Source organism: Aulostomus chinensis, chromosome 6 (assembly GCF_037954235.1).
Source record: "Aulostomus chinensis isolate RoL2024-O1b breed Wild chromosome 6, RoL_Achi_v1.0, whole genome shotgun sequence".
NCBI lineage: Eukaryota > Metazoa > Chordata > Actinopteri > Syngnathiformes > Aulostomidae > Aulostomus > Aulostomus chinensis.
The window spans coordinates 5782793-5797500 of record NC_141325.1 but is presented as its reverse complement, the minus strand read 5'-3'; the positions used below and the strand labels follow the sequence as shown (position 1 = coordinate 5797500).

The window sequence follows — 14708 nt, the reverse complement described above, 5'->3', positions numbered from 1 at the left end:
TTTTGCAGAGGACATTTCAGTTTCCACTTCAATATGATTGTATTAGAGTTAGCGAAGTAGCTCGTTTTCAGTGACTGCTTGCTTCTGCAGCCTGTCAGTGGCAGGTCATGAATGCAGGTTGAACATTTCGTGTTCAAAACTACAGAGAAAAACAAAACAAACTGAAGACCGTACATTTAAAAGTGCATTTCCCCTCAACTCTTTGGCTAACGCTCCAGATATTTACTTTAACAGGCTTTTAGTGACATTTAAACTGTTATCAGGACCTGTTTCTAAGGGGTGCCGCTATAAAAACTTAACATACACCTGCCAGCCATTTAGATTTAAGTATTTGACTTGGTGGAGGTTTAAAGGTGGAGTAATCAGATTCGCTTCTCAGATGACTGCAGAGCCGACACTTCTGAAGCACTTACGCAGGAAACTACTGCGTTTAGATAACCGTAGCCGAGCGATTATATTGCACTCAAGTGAAATGATATTGAGTTACTTATTGGAACTCCACTAATGGCAGACATGAAACCAGCTCTGTCAGAGGTGTCAATTTGATTTCCCCTCGACTCAGTCCTCAGCAGGAGTGCATTCCTGCCAAACCGTCGGAGGAGTATTGGTAATTAACCAAGAGATTCTGGGCGTCTGCTCATAGGTTCCTGTCATTGTGTTCATATTCATATTAATCTAAAATAACCCCACAGATCAACTTCAGTCACCTGTGATAAAAGAGAAAGTAAATGAGGGAAACACAATGAGAGTGTGTTTTGCTCCGTGTTGGCATGTGATGGGGAGGTTGTCGGCATTGACCTAGTTAGCTCGTGTTTCCGTTGAGGTATTATGGGTAAGGGCCGTCCTCCAGGTCAACTGCAGGTTGTTAGTGGCAACAGCTTCTCCTGATCTTTGTGTGTGTATGTGTGTGTGTGTGTGTGTGTGTGTGTGTGTGTGTGTGTGTGTCACATGGCTTTGCAAAAGAGATGACATTCCCATATTGTATGATTTCACTCCGTTCTGATGGCTCTCCTCCATCTCCAGTTCGCAGAAAAGTTTGCGGAGTATAAAGAAGCGGCACGGCTCGCTAAAGAGAAGAGTCAAGAAAAGATGGATATGGCCACGTCTCCTTCTCAGGTAGGTTCAGCAGCACACTGTCCTGACCTCTGACCCTAACCTTTCTCTTCTGGCTTCCCAGCTTAAAGGACTGAGAGTTCTAATGATGTCAGTTCAGGTTTCACCCTAAAAGAATGCTCCAAGGATGTCAGTTATCTAAAATAATGTTCCCATATGGTTAAACATTTTCACAAAGACAAATCAGGAACAATAGGGAATGTCTGCTAAACTAATAAACAGAAAACAAACTTCTTTTTTTTTTGGAATCAAGAATTCATCCCACGTTTACGAAGAAAGGCTCTGTAACCATATGAAAAACCTCCCGTGTAAAATTACCAGAACCTCTCAGAACACACTTAAAAAAGAGAGAGAAAATGAGCTATAATTTGATAGAAAACAAACACATAAATATACTTTTTTTTCTCATTTGTAAAATGTTTCTTGACCCTGAGCGGAAGAAGCAGTCAGCAATTTTATACTTATAATTGCAGTATAAATACACCGATGCTCAATAAAAAGAGCTGCGTTCAAGAACCGGCGTAAATAAAAGCACAGATGTATTATCAGCTAAACGATCCCTTGCAGAAAAATAAGATGTATTGTTATTATTTTTATCACAACTGCAGATTTTTATGAATCAGCATGTAAGTAGCATTTTAACAGCTGTACTTTGTTTAAGCGCTTGATTAGAGTTCCTCTCCACCCCTGCCGTCCTGGGAGAGTCTGCCTCTTAACACAGCATAATATAAACCAACAGGCAACATTAGCTCTGTGTGCATCTGCTGCGTGCGTTCAAATAAACAGCTTTGTGTGGACTTAAATTGGAGAACATGAGTATTTGTTTGTGTGGGGTATCTAATAATAGGGTGTTTTAGTACATGTGTAACTGCATCTGAGAGAAAATGAGCTTGTTTCAGAGGAGAATCTCCAGAGAAATCTGTTCCGTAATTTAAAGGTTGTTAAGGGGCTTCATGTCCTCATCTGTTCATTACAGAGGCTCAGAGAAAGCCCCCCACCCCCCCAAACCCCGCTGTGCTGCGCTCTATTACTTGTACTATTAATGCTGTGACCCACATGGGATGCCACAGTACCTTGCGCTTCCTATCGGAGGATGCTTTTAATGAAGCCAAGTGGACAGCCTTGCGCTCATCAGGGGTCGAAGGCTGCTTGTGCATCGGTTGCCAGTGTTATCGTGGTGGAACTGTAACCGATGCCCATCGGCGGTTTTCCAAATCAGTCTTAAAATAAAATAAAAGCTTCTGTTGCGTCACTGAAATTCAGGATTTCACTCACATGCCCTCCGGATTTCTCTGCAGCCTACAGATTCTCGTTTTTTTTTTTTTCCCTCTCCTTTAAATAAACAGTTATAGCAACAAATTACTCCCCTAAAAGAAGAAGTGAATGCAGAGGGAAGTGCTCATGTTGCTCCCAGCAGACCAGTGGGAACACATCAGGAACAGATATTAAATTGCATCAAATGAGGAGCAGAAAATGGAAAGCCAGACATAATCATCCTCTTATCTCTGACTTCCCTCTCTTCCGTTCGGGATGTACAGGCAGCGGCACCGTGCTTCTGTATTGTGCTCCGGCCCCGAGTCTTAATAGCTTTTGTTTCATGTATGTGCAGCACGTTACGTGTCCTGTATAACTCACATGTTTTAAAGGTAATTAATATGAAATTCTCAAACCATAGTTACCTGCTGTGTGTGGAACTGCTCACTGCGACAAACACAAAGTGTGAGGCAGCCTCACACACCAACACACTTCCTTTGTTTTTCCATACAGAATCCTCGTATGAATGAGCCTGATTGATATATTTTGATTTTAATTGCTATTATTGTACATTAGTTAAATACAAGGGGCGGCATAGCTCTGAGGTAGCGTGGCCGTCTAGCAACCGCAGGGTCACCGGTTCCATCCTCACTCCCCCCCCCGGTGACCATGCCAGAGTGTCCTTGAGCGCGATACTGAGCCCCTAACTGCTCCTGATGGCCCTGTGACGGACTGCCAACCCGTCCAGGATGAACCCCGCCTCTCACCCAATGTCAGCTGGGATAGGCTCCAATTTCTCAAGTGTGCCAAAGGTTATTGGGGGGGGGGGGGGGGGGCTGGAAACTGATTGTGACATTATATTATGTAACAATGATATAATTTGTTTTGGTGTGGACTTGGAAAAACTATGAAAATTGTTCTTAACCTAAGACCTGTAAGACTACAGTATCAGACTACACTGTTTTATTTTGACATGTTAACAGGCTCAGTTACCTCACTAATACGAGAATATATTTTATCCAGTGTGGTACTTTAAGGATCAAAGTCCACACGTGACAGTGCAAGTACTTAAATCTAAAACCCGAAAGCTGGAATTTATTATTCTGCCTTTGAGGTGGGGGTCACAACTCAGAACTGTTGAGAAAGCGTAGACTGATCCATTATTATTTAGACAGATGTTTGATCCATTAGTTCAGCTTTGTATATGTTGCTAAATTAGAGCCTGCAAGAGGATTCTAGTATCCAATCAAGACTTACAGCATGAAGAGTGATCATATATTTGAATAAAAATATTTTTTATTTGACGGCTAACTGACAATAACTTTGTTTCACCGGTAGGAGTCTCCAGCAGGTGAGCTTTCATCACCTTTGACCCCGGTGACTCCGCCCATGGAAACCATCAACGGCACAGACGAAATCTGTGACACGACTCCCAACTCAGACACCCGTCCTGAGCCGTCGCAGAACGCACTGGCCTTCGCGCATAGGTACGTCCCACGTCCGACCATGGTTACTGTGGTAGACGTTACAATCTGAGCACACCCAAACACGGGCGGCTGACAAATTGAAGGAAAAATAAGCAAACGTTGGGTTTGATGTGCATAAAAATGCTGTGGCTCAAATGCCTTCACTGCCATCAGATATAAACCCTTTTGTTTTTAGACAGCGTTTTCCACCTGCGTCATCAAAACATCAAATGAGGGAATTTTATTTATTTATTTATTTTTTTAGAAGAATGGTGTTCAACCTTGGACATATTGATTCTGTCTTGCAACTCACTTTACGGTGGTTTTTCCTTCAGTTTGTCACCCGGCTGTAAGATAAATGCAGACAGTTGCTGCACTGGATGCAGGTGTCGTCTTGGTCCAAGTGTGATTTTTTTTTTTTTTTTTTTTCACTGGAAGTCTGAAGTGCAGAAGTTTTTTTTGCTTTTTTTTTTGCCAGCGTGCTCCTATAAATATGTTTCTGTTCTCATGTCAGCATGTTGGTGTGCTCCCTCTATTCATCACTGCTCTTTCGTTGTCTTTCCCCTCTAGGGAGCAGTTTAAGACTTGTCGGGTCTGCTCTTTCTGATAGGGATGTCATTACAAGTCCCGACTACTGCAACAGCATAACTACGCAAAAAAATGATACATATTCAGGCAAAAAAAAATTTTTTTTTCCCAAAATAACAGCCTAATTGCTGCTTAGGCACAGGGAGGTTCTACTTTTAAAAAACAAATAAACAAACAAAAAAAACCCTGAGGAACTGCCAGTTAACTAACAACCAGTTTACCAGCTGCACACATGACTTCAGTCAGGAGAAATATGGGTGCTATGAGTTAACGTTTCATGACGTATATCAGTGACATTCACACACTCCACACGGACCAGCAAAAGATGTAACTTTGAAGTGTTTTTTTCAGGAATGAGGAACTATTTATCCTTTTTTTTTTTTTTTTGTTACATCTGATATATCTGAGCATGCTTGGTAATAAAACTCACGTATATTTATGCCAACTGAAATGCAATAATATCTTTTTAAATGCAAATTCAAGTCTTGTATGTTTTTTGATGCATTTTGCGACGGTGTCCCCTCTATGCATGCACCACTGCTGTTATCTACATTCCTGCTGATTGTTCCTGTTAGCAAACTGAATATTGAAATGGACTCCTGTTTCTTGTGTTAGTCAAAACTGATTCATTTGCATCAGATTGTGTAAGATAAAGAGGCCAAAGTGCCATGTAAATCTTTTTGTTTTGTTTTGTTTTTTCTTTTTGCTTTGTGTAATGGCCTTCTGAAGAGGTGTGGTTGTGAGGTTCATGCCCAAAAAGGTGTTGATGAAGTGTTTATGTAAGACTTATATAACGTTCTGTTAGTAGTGGGAGGCAGAGAAAGCGCAAGACAGACAGACAGCGGAGAGAGAGAGAGAGAGAGAGAGAGAGAGAGAAAGAGAGAGAGAGAGAAAGAGAAAGAGTCAAAAACTGAAGTGAGAGGCGCATTGTATAAAATCAGTGTATGACTCACTGATCGGTAAACACACAATCACACACACACACACTTATTACAATAAGTACATGTTTCCAAAACCGAACAGGATGGCCAGTCACTTGAGTCGCTTGAGTGAGTGAACTGTTGGAAGTGCTCCTGCTGTCACCTGCAGCCGACTGTACACACGTATCATTTGTATCTCTGTAATCTTGTTCCACTCCTTTTCCTCATTTCTCTGGATGAGATTCTTATATTAATTAAAGATATCAATCAATCAATCGCTTAATGTATTTTCGTTCTTTTATTCGCTCGACTTTTACTACCTGATGTTATTTGATGTTGAAGAGCATTTGAGGGTCACTTCAGAAGGATTTTATTAGCGGGCTGTGGCGCAAACGCTTAGAAATCCAAAAATGTTACATCACGAGGCTGCACAGAGGCTCAGCGCAGGGAGAGAAGACACCCACTGCCTGCTGCAGCCTTGTTTCTGATCTATCTATTAATTCTGTATGCATGGGAGATGGGGGTCGACTCTTGGCATTCACTCTGGCAAGTGTGGACGCAACAAGCAGCTCTCAGTGTTACATTTTCTAACAGCAATATGCAAATAAGTCAGATACATCCCAATATTTCACCACACAACCTCTCCATGACTCTCCACCATCTGACATCTCGCCATTTTTGACTCATCGGCCTCTTATTGGCCTCAGCAGACGCTGTGTTTAAATTTGTTGTTGATTTGCCAAAATGGAACAATTAGTTTTAAATTTAAATCCCTTGTCATCAAAGTTCAGGCCTACTCATAGATACGTCTCCCGCCTTGTCGTACCAGACCTTTATGGTCATGCTGGTTTTGTCGCTGCCATGTGTCTGGAATTAGATGATGATTTATCTCTGTAACATACACAACACCCTTCTGCTCAGCGCCGCTGTGTAGGCAGGCATGAGTGGGTGCAGAGGGCAGAGGAAGAGAGAGGAGGATGAGAGACAGCTGTATGCAGGGCTGTGAGAGCCTTTTTTATATCGCAGCATGTAGGCGTGTTTGGCAGCTCTTCAGTGGGCTCGCTTTGAATTGGAAGACCTTTTTCTCGGGACTTCCTTGGCTTTGCGTGAATGGTCCTCTAGTGTTAGAGGATGTAGACATCTTTTGGTGGGCTTGCAGTAGGCTTGCGTGATTGGAGATGGCGCAGATGCCACAAGCGCCTTCGTTCCTCTTGTGCTGCCATGGCAACTGCTCTGGCTCCCTGCTTCTTGAAGGGCTCTATGAGGGGGAAGAACCTACCTGACAACGCAAGGCAAGAGGGCTTTGATAAACCGTCTGTATGGCAAAAGTTTGTGTTTGGATGCTTGTTGAGCCTAGAGGAGAATTATGTTTAATTGTAAAGTAGTGAAACACAAAGCGGAGTGTTAATATTTTATTCAAGAGTTGTGATGTGTTAGTGTGTACAGACGATCTCAATCCAGTAAAGGCATCCAGTCAGATTTCACAACTTCATTGGAACTTGATTCAAAATCAGTTAAAGTATATATTAATCAAGTCTTGTCCTGTACTGTCTGACGTGCTTCCGCTTTGCTCACAAAATTAAAACATTTCAACAGCTAAAATTAGAGCTTTTAACAACAAAATACTGCAGATACAGAATGAGAGATTGTGAATTAAAAACATTGTACATAAAATGTTCTGACAATTTCAATTTAATGAGAAACGTTTTTATTTTTTCTGCAATGGAGCAATGGAACACGACAAAATTACATAATAGTCAGCAACTAAAAAACATGAATAGCTAATTAAATCCTTTCATGATGCACTGATACGGTGTCAATGATAATCTCGCCTTCATTTCCAGTCATCAGCAGCATCTAACTTACCCTCCATGTGTCTCACACTCCTTCAGCTCTGCTCTGCTGTCCTCAGCCCAAATTGTGCCCTCGGCCAGACTCATTTAATGAAGACGAACACCAGTGTCAAAACATCTTGCACTTGTTCCTCTCCTCTAATTCTCCCTCCGTCGCTCTCCCTTGCTTTCTCCGTCTGTCTCCATCTTCACATCTTGACGTCTCGCCTGCTCTCCTGCTCTCTGAGATGGTGTGTGGTGTTTTTACACTGGCGGGGCTGCGGTGACAGCATCGCTCCATATGTGTATATGTGTGCGCGCTCGCGTGTGTGTGTCTGTGGTTATGTGTCAGTTCATATGTGCATGTGTAGGATGGAGTGTCGTCTCCCTCCTATGCGTCACACACACGGACACAGTTGCACTCACAGAGGGGGTGGCTGTTGTATAAGAAGTGAAGGCGCCGTGGGAGTCCTGAGTGAATTAGATCTGGGCTTTCTCTCTTCTACAGTGCACGGAGTGGGTGTTGTAGCATAGTGGAGCACTGCAGTGTATATGTGTGTGTGTGTGTGTGTGTGTGTGTGTGTGTGTGTGTGTGTGTGTGTGTCAGTGAGGGGGTGAGCAAAACTGAATACAACATTGTTGGTCAGACACAGACGCTCATCACTCCTTCAGTGAGCTAAGCTCCCTTTTGTGTGTGTGTGTGTGTGTGTGTGTGTGTGTGTGTGTGTGCGCGCGTGCGCGTGTGTGTGTGTGTTTGAACTGCTGTGAGGAATAATAGTGAAGTATGTGGGAGTAGGAGCTCCTTTTCAAAGGTACTTGACTAGATCAATGTCGATACTCGACAACGTTCAGGTCTCTCGTACATTTTCCCATCCGAGTCAGACCTTACGTGAGAGACGGGGAGTGAGTATTATGTAAATCTTCTGAATGCCTTCAGTGCTCGTATTTGACCACCTTCTCTCTTCCTGACTTTTGTACAAACATCTAATGTTAAACTCCAACTCTGGTCCAGCCTATGTGAGCGTTTTCTCCGCCAGCAGGACCTCCCACATGTGTCTCTCTGTCATGGGATTCATTTACATTCAATCATCTCTCCACTATCGCTCATCTCATCTTCTCATCTGTAAGTAGCTGGACCAGATTAGGCTCAAGCCAGTCTGAGAGGACATAATCTCAGATTACAACTCATATGGCAGACAGTTGCTGTCACAGCCACTAGCCAAGGAGAGTGCCTGCTGCAGCCTGTTAGCTTGCTGAATGGATGAATGAGGGATGGATGGTGGTGGATGGATGGATAGATGGATGACCGTCTGCTTGGATTTGGATTCCTCTTTTAATCCTGAATGATTTGCTATTCTGACTTAGTTTAGCAGTTTTCACTGAACAACCCCCTGCATCCCTAACTTTCAAACAGTAGAGGGAACTCAGAGGGTTCCTGTCGCCGCCAAGGTGAACCCAGCCAAACCCGGTGTAAAATAAATACAAATTCTGCCACGTTAAAGCATTTCGTCACCTACGCAAAGTGTTTCTTCCTTTCAAATACTAACACATAAGTGTCTTGACTTGATCCTGCATCACTTCTTTGTAACTCCAGAATGCAGTAAGATCAGGAAACTGTATTTAGCTTGAAGCTAACGGTGACCTTTGGCCAACATCAGCAAAACTGTGTATGTTTTTAAACTCAGTTGTGATTTAAATGAAGGAACAATCAAACTGACCAATGGGCTCATGCTCGTCCATGTTTGCTCGCAGAAGTGCCAACCAGGAACGGTTGAAGTTTGTTTGTTTTTAGCTCAAATCAAAGTGTTTGTGCATTACTGCACGTACGGCTGGACAAAGAGAGTGTGGATTATATCAGATGATGCAATTGAAATTAGTAAAAGGACATTTTCTTGTTTTATTTTTCTTTCTGTTTTGTTGTTGTTGTTATCCGTCAGTCTCCATTGGCATCCAGCTAAATGTCTGTGGCTGGCTCTTTCTGCATTCCGGAGTCCCTAAGAAGTGATGCAGCATGAAATTAAGACACCTATTTGTAAAAGGCAAAATGTTCATTGTTAGTGAAGTATAGCTTTAGATTTACCCCAAAATGGAATGGGTTCTTTGCTCTCTTTTTTTTTTTTTTTTGCCCCATGTTCTACTTCTCTATTCCATTCCATGAAAAGCTTAGTTTTTGCAAATTCTGCTTACAAACAGAAAAACGCCACATAACCTCATTGGCGCTGGCAATAAACTCTTATCATTATATCTTCTGTTATTAACTCATGCATCCCTGTGTCCTGCAGCCCCGCCATGACAAAACACTGGGAGGCTGAGTTGGAGGCACTAAAGGGGAATAACGCCAAGCTAACAGCAGCTCTGCTGGAGTCCACAGCCAACGTCAAACAGTGGAAACAACAACTGGCTGCCTACCAGGAGGAGGCCGAGAGGCTACACAAACGGGTGAGCACAGGCACGGAGTGGCCATCAGGAGAGGTGGGAGTGGCCTGCCTCCTCATTGGCCTGCCTGCCTGCCAATCTTTTTTTTTTTTTTTAATGCTAGCCAGTGCCAGCCCAGTCAGAACCAGCGCAGCGCTTTAGTAATCAGTGCTGCAGCAGAAAGAAAAAATAATCCTGAAACCAGGCCACTGCTGAGAGAGAGGCCACGCCCCCTGACACTGTAAACAGAGGAGTGGTAGAGCAACGCGCTCTGGTGAGTGGGGTAGCGATTGGTCAAAACGACAGCAACCAACTTTTTTTTCTTTTTAAAGAATCAATACATGATTGGTTAGTTTGTCTTTGTGCCCCGCCCCCTACCAGCACGCACAGGAAGCAGCGTGGTTTGTGTTTGCGAGAAGTGGTGGAGGCTCGACGGACAACCTTAGTATGGATCCCCAACCCCGACCCTTCAAAGAGAAGGAAGAACGGTGGAGCAGAAAGGGAGAGGGAAAATAACAAAAGAAACATCCAATCCAATCATGCTGTTTAATTCTGCATAGTAATATCATATAAATAATACAGCGCAGAGCTCGGTGAGGGTAGAGACTGATACTGAGAGAGGATGTGAGCTCGCTGGGTTTATTTGGTGTTTCAAATAGAAGAATAGGAACATGTGTATATGTTACAGTATTGTGTCTGATGAACGTTTTATGAACTAAAACGAACGTAGGCGGGGGGGGGGGGGGGTTACCATGGTTACCTGCAATCAGTTCCTGAGCCAGTTACGGTGGCTTCTGCGTTGTAACTTACACTGTTGATCCCAAGTTGGATTAATTTAGTGTAAATATGAACTAGATTTATTTTGTTGACACATAAACTGATTTATTTTATGTAGAATACAGATAAGATGTAACACAGTAAACTGGACTGTAACAGACAGTAACGGTGTAACAGTTGGTGTTGATTGGTATAGGAAAGGTATATTATAACTATTTGGTTTTCCACTCACTTCAGTTAATTGATTAAGTATCATTTGCACTGTTGCAAATGGAGTGTTTGTGCATGTCACAATGCGTGTTTTTGTAAAGGGGTTATTGCAATATGTATGCGAACGATAACTGTTGATACGAAACAGAGAAAAGAATATGAGATGATTAAAGGAAAGACTTATTCTTGATTATTTATTTAATAAAAGAACGTCTAGCCTACAGCCGGTGAAACTCATCGGCGTCTCCTGGTTTTCCTGTCCTGTGTAAAACAGACCCTTTATTACATGTTACTGGCCCTTCTCACTGACCTGGGGCCTGCAGTTCTGACAGTTTAGTAGAGCGTTGATGTGTGACTGTGACTGACCGTCAGTCTGTACAGAATAACAAGCTTCGGTGATTGCTTAGACCATACGTGTGTTGACTTCATGCGCACGTGCACATGTGTGAGTGTATGCGTGCAGCGTGCGGTTGTGCCGGTTGGGTGGCCTGGGTGCCCTTGTGACTCCCGGCCTGATTTTTGGTTCCAGTCTGGGCCCGGGTGAGCAGAAGGAATTGTTTTCATGTGGCTGAGCTGTTTGTGTTGAGAAGGGGGAAATCATTTGGAACAAAATCAAGATGAGAGGATGGAGGGAAAGTGTTGGTATGATGGGAATTCAGGTGAGGAGGGGGGTGTTTCTGAATGGACGAAAAGGTAAGCTCAGGTTGTTTCTCTTCCCTGGACCTGAATGCTGATGTCCATTTTGTCCTTGTAGGTCACGGAGCTCGAGTGCCAGAGCAACCAAACCCCGGCGATCAAATCTCAGAAGACTGAACTCAACCAAACCATTGAGGAACTGGAGAATACCCTGAGGGATAAAGAAGAGGTCTGTGTCTGTGTGTGTCAGAGAGTAAAAAGATCAACTTACCATGAAATACAATGTCTCAAGCTGCAGCACCTTGCATTCACGTTCGGGTTTTCAATCTGTTTTTACATTTTCCAGGAAATGGAAAAGCTGAAAGAAGAATTAGAAAACATGAACGACCTGATGGAGCAGAAAGACACTCTTACCCAGAAACTCGAGGTGAGTGATGCAAAGATCTATTAAACATTTAACTTTCCTTCAAAATAGCTGCAGCAGTGTTATTCTTCCTGGAAAAGAACACCCTAACTCCACCCCCTAAATCATCACCTCCTCCAGGAGACAGAGCTGCGCAGTCGGGTGCTAGAGCAACAGCTGGCGGGAGCTGAGCAGCGACTGGAGGAGAACCAGGAGGAGCAGGAAAATTTCAGGAAGAGCCTGCGGACGCTGCTGGAACTGCTGGACGGCAAGATCTTTGAGCTGACGGAGCTCAGAGACACCCTGGCCCGTCTCATAGAGGAGGCCAGCTAGAGACGGAGCTAGTAGAATATCACACAGAGCCATAATGTAATTCACACACCCCCAGTCACCCACCCCCTCCTCCCTCCTACACCGTAGACATATTAACAGTTGAGACACTACACTGCCCCAATTCAGATCTTTCCCAAAATGCAGCTAACCTTCACCAAGCAGGCATCAAGTTCCAACCAACCGCAGGCCCTCCTGTAGTTCACAGCTACACAGGAACTACCTCATCTTGCCTTCTGATTGGCTGGTGTGGACGTGTCCTCGGTTGAGTCGATCTCTCTAGTTGTAGAGGTGCCTGCTGTGGTGCACTACAACAACCCACTCACACCCGCCTGCCCACCCACCCACCCACCCACACACACACACACACACACACACACACACACACACACACACACACACACACACACACACACACACACACACACACACACACACACACACACACACACGGAAATAACTTGAGAACTGTGCCTCAGTGCCATCTGCTGTTTGACCCGGAGAGCTGCAGCACAGTTTGCAGCGACGCATCACCACCCCCTTCCTTCTCTTCTTCCTCTCTAAACTCCCCCCTCCAAGGGGAATGTTGAAAGTCATGTGGAAATAATTGCTGTTAAGACTCAGAGAACTGCGCCAAAGCTGCCAAATCCCCCCACCCCAACCCCCAACCCACCCTTCAAATATTGTCCTCTCACTCGCCGATGCTTTGATCCAAAGTGTACAGAGAAGTGCTCATGTATGTGGTCAGGCTGCCAGCTCTAGAATTAAAGGATGGATTTTACCTATACGGGCCTGGAGTGACATCACCGCTGCTCTGTAACCTGGACACACAGCGCTGCTGGGAAATACAGTCTGGTTTACAGTAACTTGATTGTGAAAACGAATGACTGCTGCATCCACCCCCCTATTCAGAATACTACATGATAAATAGGAGCACTGAATCTTCCAGAGGCATTGCTCATGCCACGCTGAAATTTAAGAGGAAATTTTTGGCCCCTGATTAGACAAATTCTTGCTTCCAGACTGCTTCCACCATTACAGACAACTGACCTGTCTTCCTGCCAAACTCAGTGTGGTGTGTGTCACCGATCAAGGCCTGACCTTCTTCATAACGTGTGCCTTCAAAGCACACATAAGTGGACATATGTTTGTATATAATATGTGTGTGTATGTGTGTGCGTGCGCGCGCGTGCGTTTGTGCTGTGAGAGAGTGACGCAGGTTTTTTTGGACATCAAGGCCTACACACACACTGAGCAATACCAGACAGGCTCTGAACAACACCTCGATCTAACTCTATCAGGTACTCAGTGGACTCATGCAGATACGTCAAATGCAACTCAGCTGACCCCCTCCCCGCCCCACCACCAACAGGAAGTGTACTACTGTTGACCGCGATCCTGTGTGGCGGCCCTGCCTGGTCGAAGTAGTGTATCGTGAAGGGCTTCTAGAGTGTCATCTATGTGTTGGTAAAATTCCACCTTCAGTGAAACTGGCCACAGATTTTCACTCCTCACGGGTTAATACAGAACTGTACTCAGTTTCTATTCTTTTTTACACAGGATATAATACCGATGATATAATTATAGAACTGTATACGACAACTTTCTACTTATGATGGCATTGTACATGAAGAGAAGGATATTCAAATGCAGTAACACCCTGCAGTGGCTTATTATTGTGTATTAACCCATGGAAAAGCATTGCATAGTTATAGCATGTACGTATATGTGTGTGTATGTATATATATATATATATATATATATATACACATATATATACACACACACACATACATATACATATATATGTATATGTATGTATATATGTATGTGTATGTATGTATATATATGTATATATAAATATATATACATATATATGTATATGTATATATACATATATACATATATGTATATATATATACATATATATGTATATGTGTATATATATTCAAAATGTATAACAACACAATGGAAACTGGGCTGAAATATAGAGTACTCTTATATAATTCAGCTGGAAATTTAAAGGCTGCATCTTCAAACTCCTGCCTTTGAATTCAAAGGCAAAGGCACCAAATTGCCATCCTCACGTGTGAGATGCTGCAACTTCTAAGGTCTAATCTTGTGTTTCAGTTGAGCACCTTGTTTGCACTGTGTTATTACACTTTGTAACTACATTATATAATCCAGAGATTTGCATTTATTACTAGCACATCATAGTTCTGTACCTGAAATATTTTCTGTAGTTGGTTACACAGGTTAATACACTGGAATAAGGCCCATGTAGAGGAATACTTCTCTTTTTAGTTGAACTTTGACGGTCAAATGACAGAGATGGAACACCTTCATATTAATGCTATTGTTGATGAATGCCTTTGTACAGTAGTGGGTAAGAAGCTTTTCATTCTCTTGTTTTGTAACTTATGGTATTTAATGTAGGTATTATTATTGTATTTAGAGAGGTATGAGAAGACTGGCAATATTTTTGACTATTTAAAGTAATTTTGAACTCATGATATTAAAGAGGTACCTCAGGCTCCAGATGTTTGTAGAGTTGTGAGACTTGTGAGTTTGCAGGTGAAAAGGATCTACCAACACACCTGTTGGTGCTTCAGCCAAATAAATCATCTGTTTAATTCAAGAGGAGAACGCACGTCTGTGAACTGAGGAATTATATGTTTTATATTTAAATACAGTCAGTGCAGAATTGAGTGTACGGTTCAGTTTTGTTCTTTCATTATTTCCCCAAGCAGGTCTGGGCGATGTG

At 43.1% G+C, this 14708-nt stretch overlaps 1 protein-coding gene across 2 annotated transcripts in view; it reads left to right on the top strand.

Annotated features, from left to right (window-relative positions):
• homer1b (homer scaffold protein 1b) overlaps positions 1-13730 on the top strand; it is a 23426-nt gene extending 9696 nt beyond the window's left edge. The window contains exons 3-8 of one of the 2 annotated variants that reach the window (XM_086206009.1): positions 1024-1116; positions 3706-3854; positions 9456-9612; positions 11330-11440; positions 11558-11638; positions 11756-13730. In XM_086206009.1, the coding sequence (XP_086062135.1) occupies positions 1024-1116; positions 3706-3854; positions 9456-9612; positions 11330-11440; positions 11558-11638; positions 11756-11947 (783 nt within the window). In that variant the 3' untranslated portion in view covers positions 11948-13730. The remainder of the gene's footprint in view (positions 1-1023; positions 1117-3705; positions 3855-9455; positions 9613-11329; positions 11441-11557; positions 11639-11755) is intronic. The other variant, XM_086206010.1, reaches the window with a different exon arrangement.
• Positions 13731-14708: the final 978 nt, after the last annotated feature.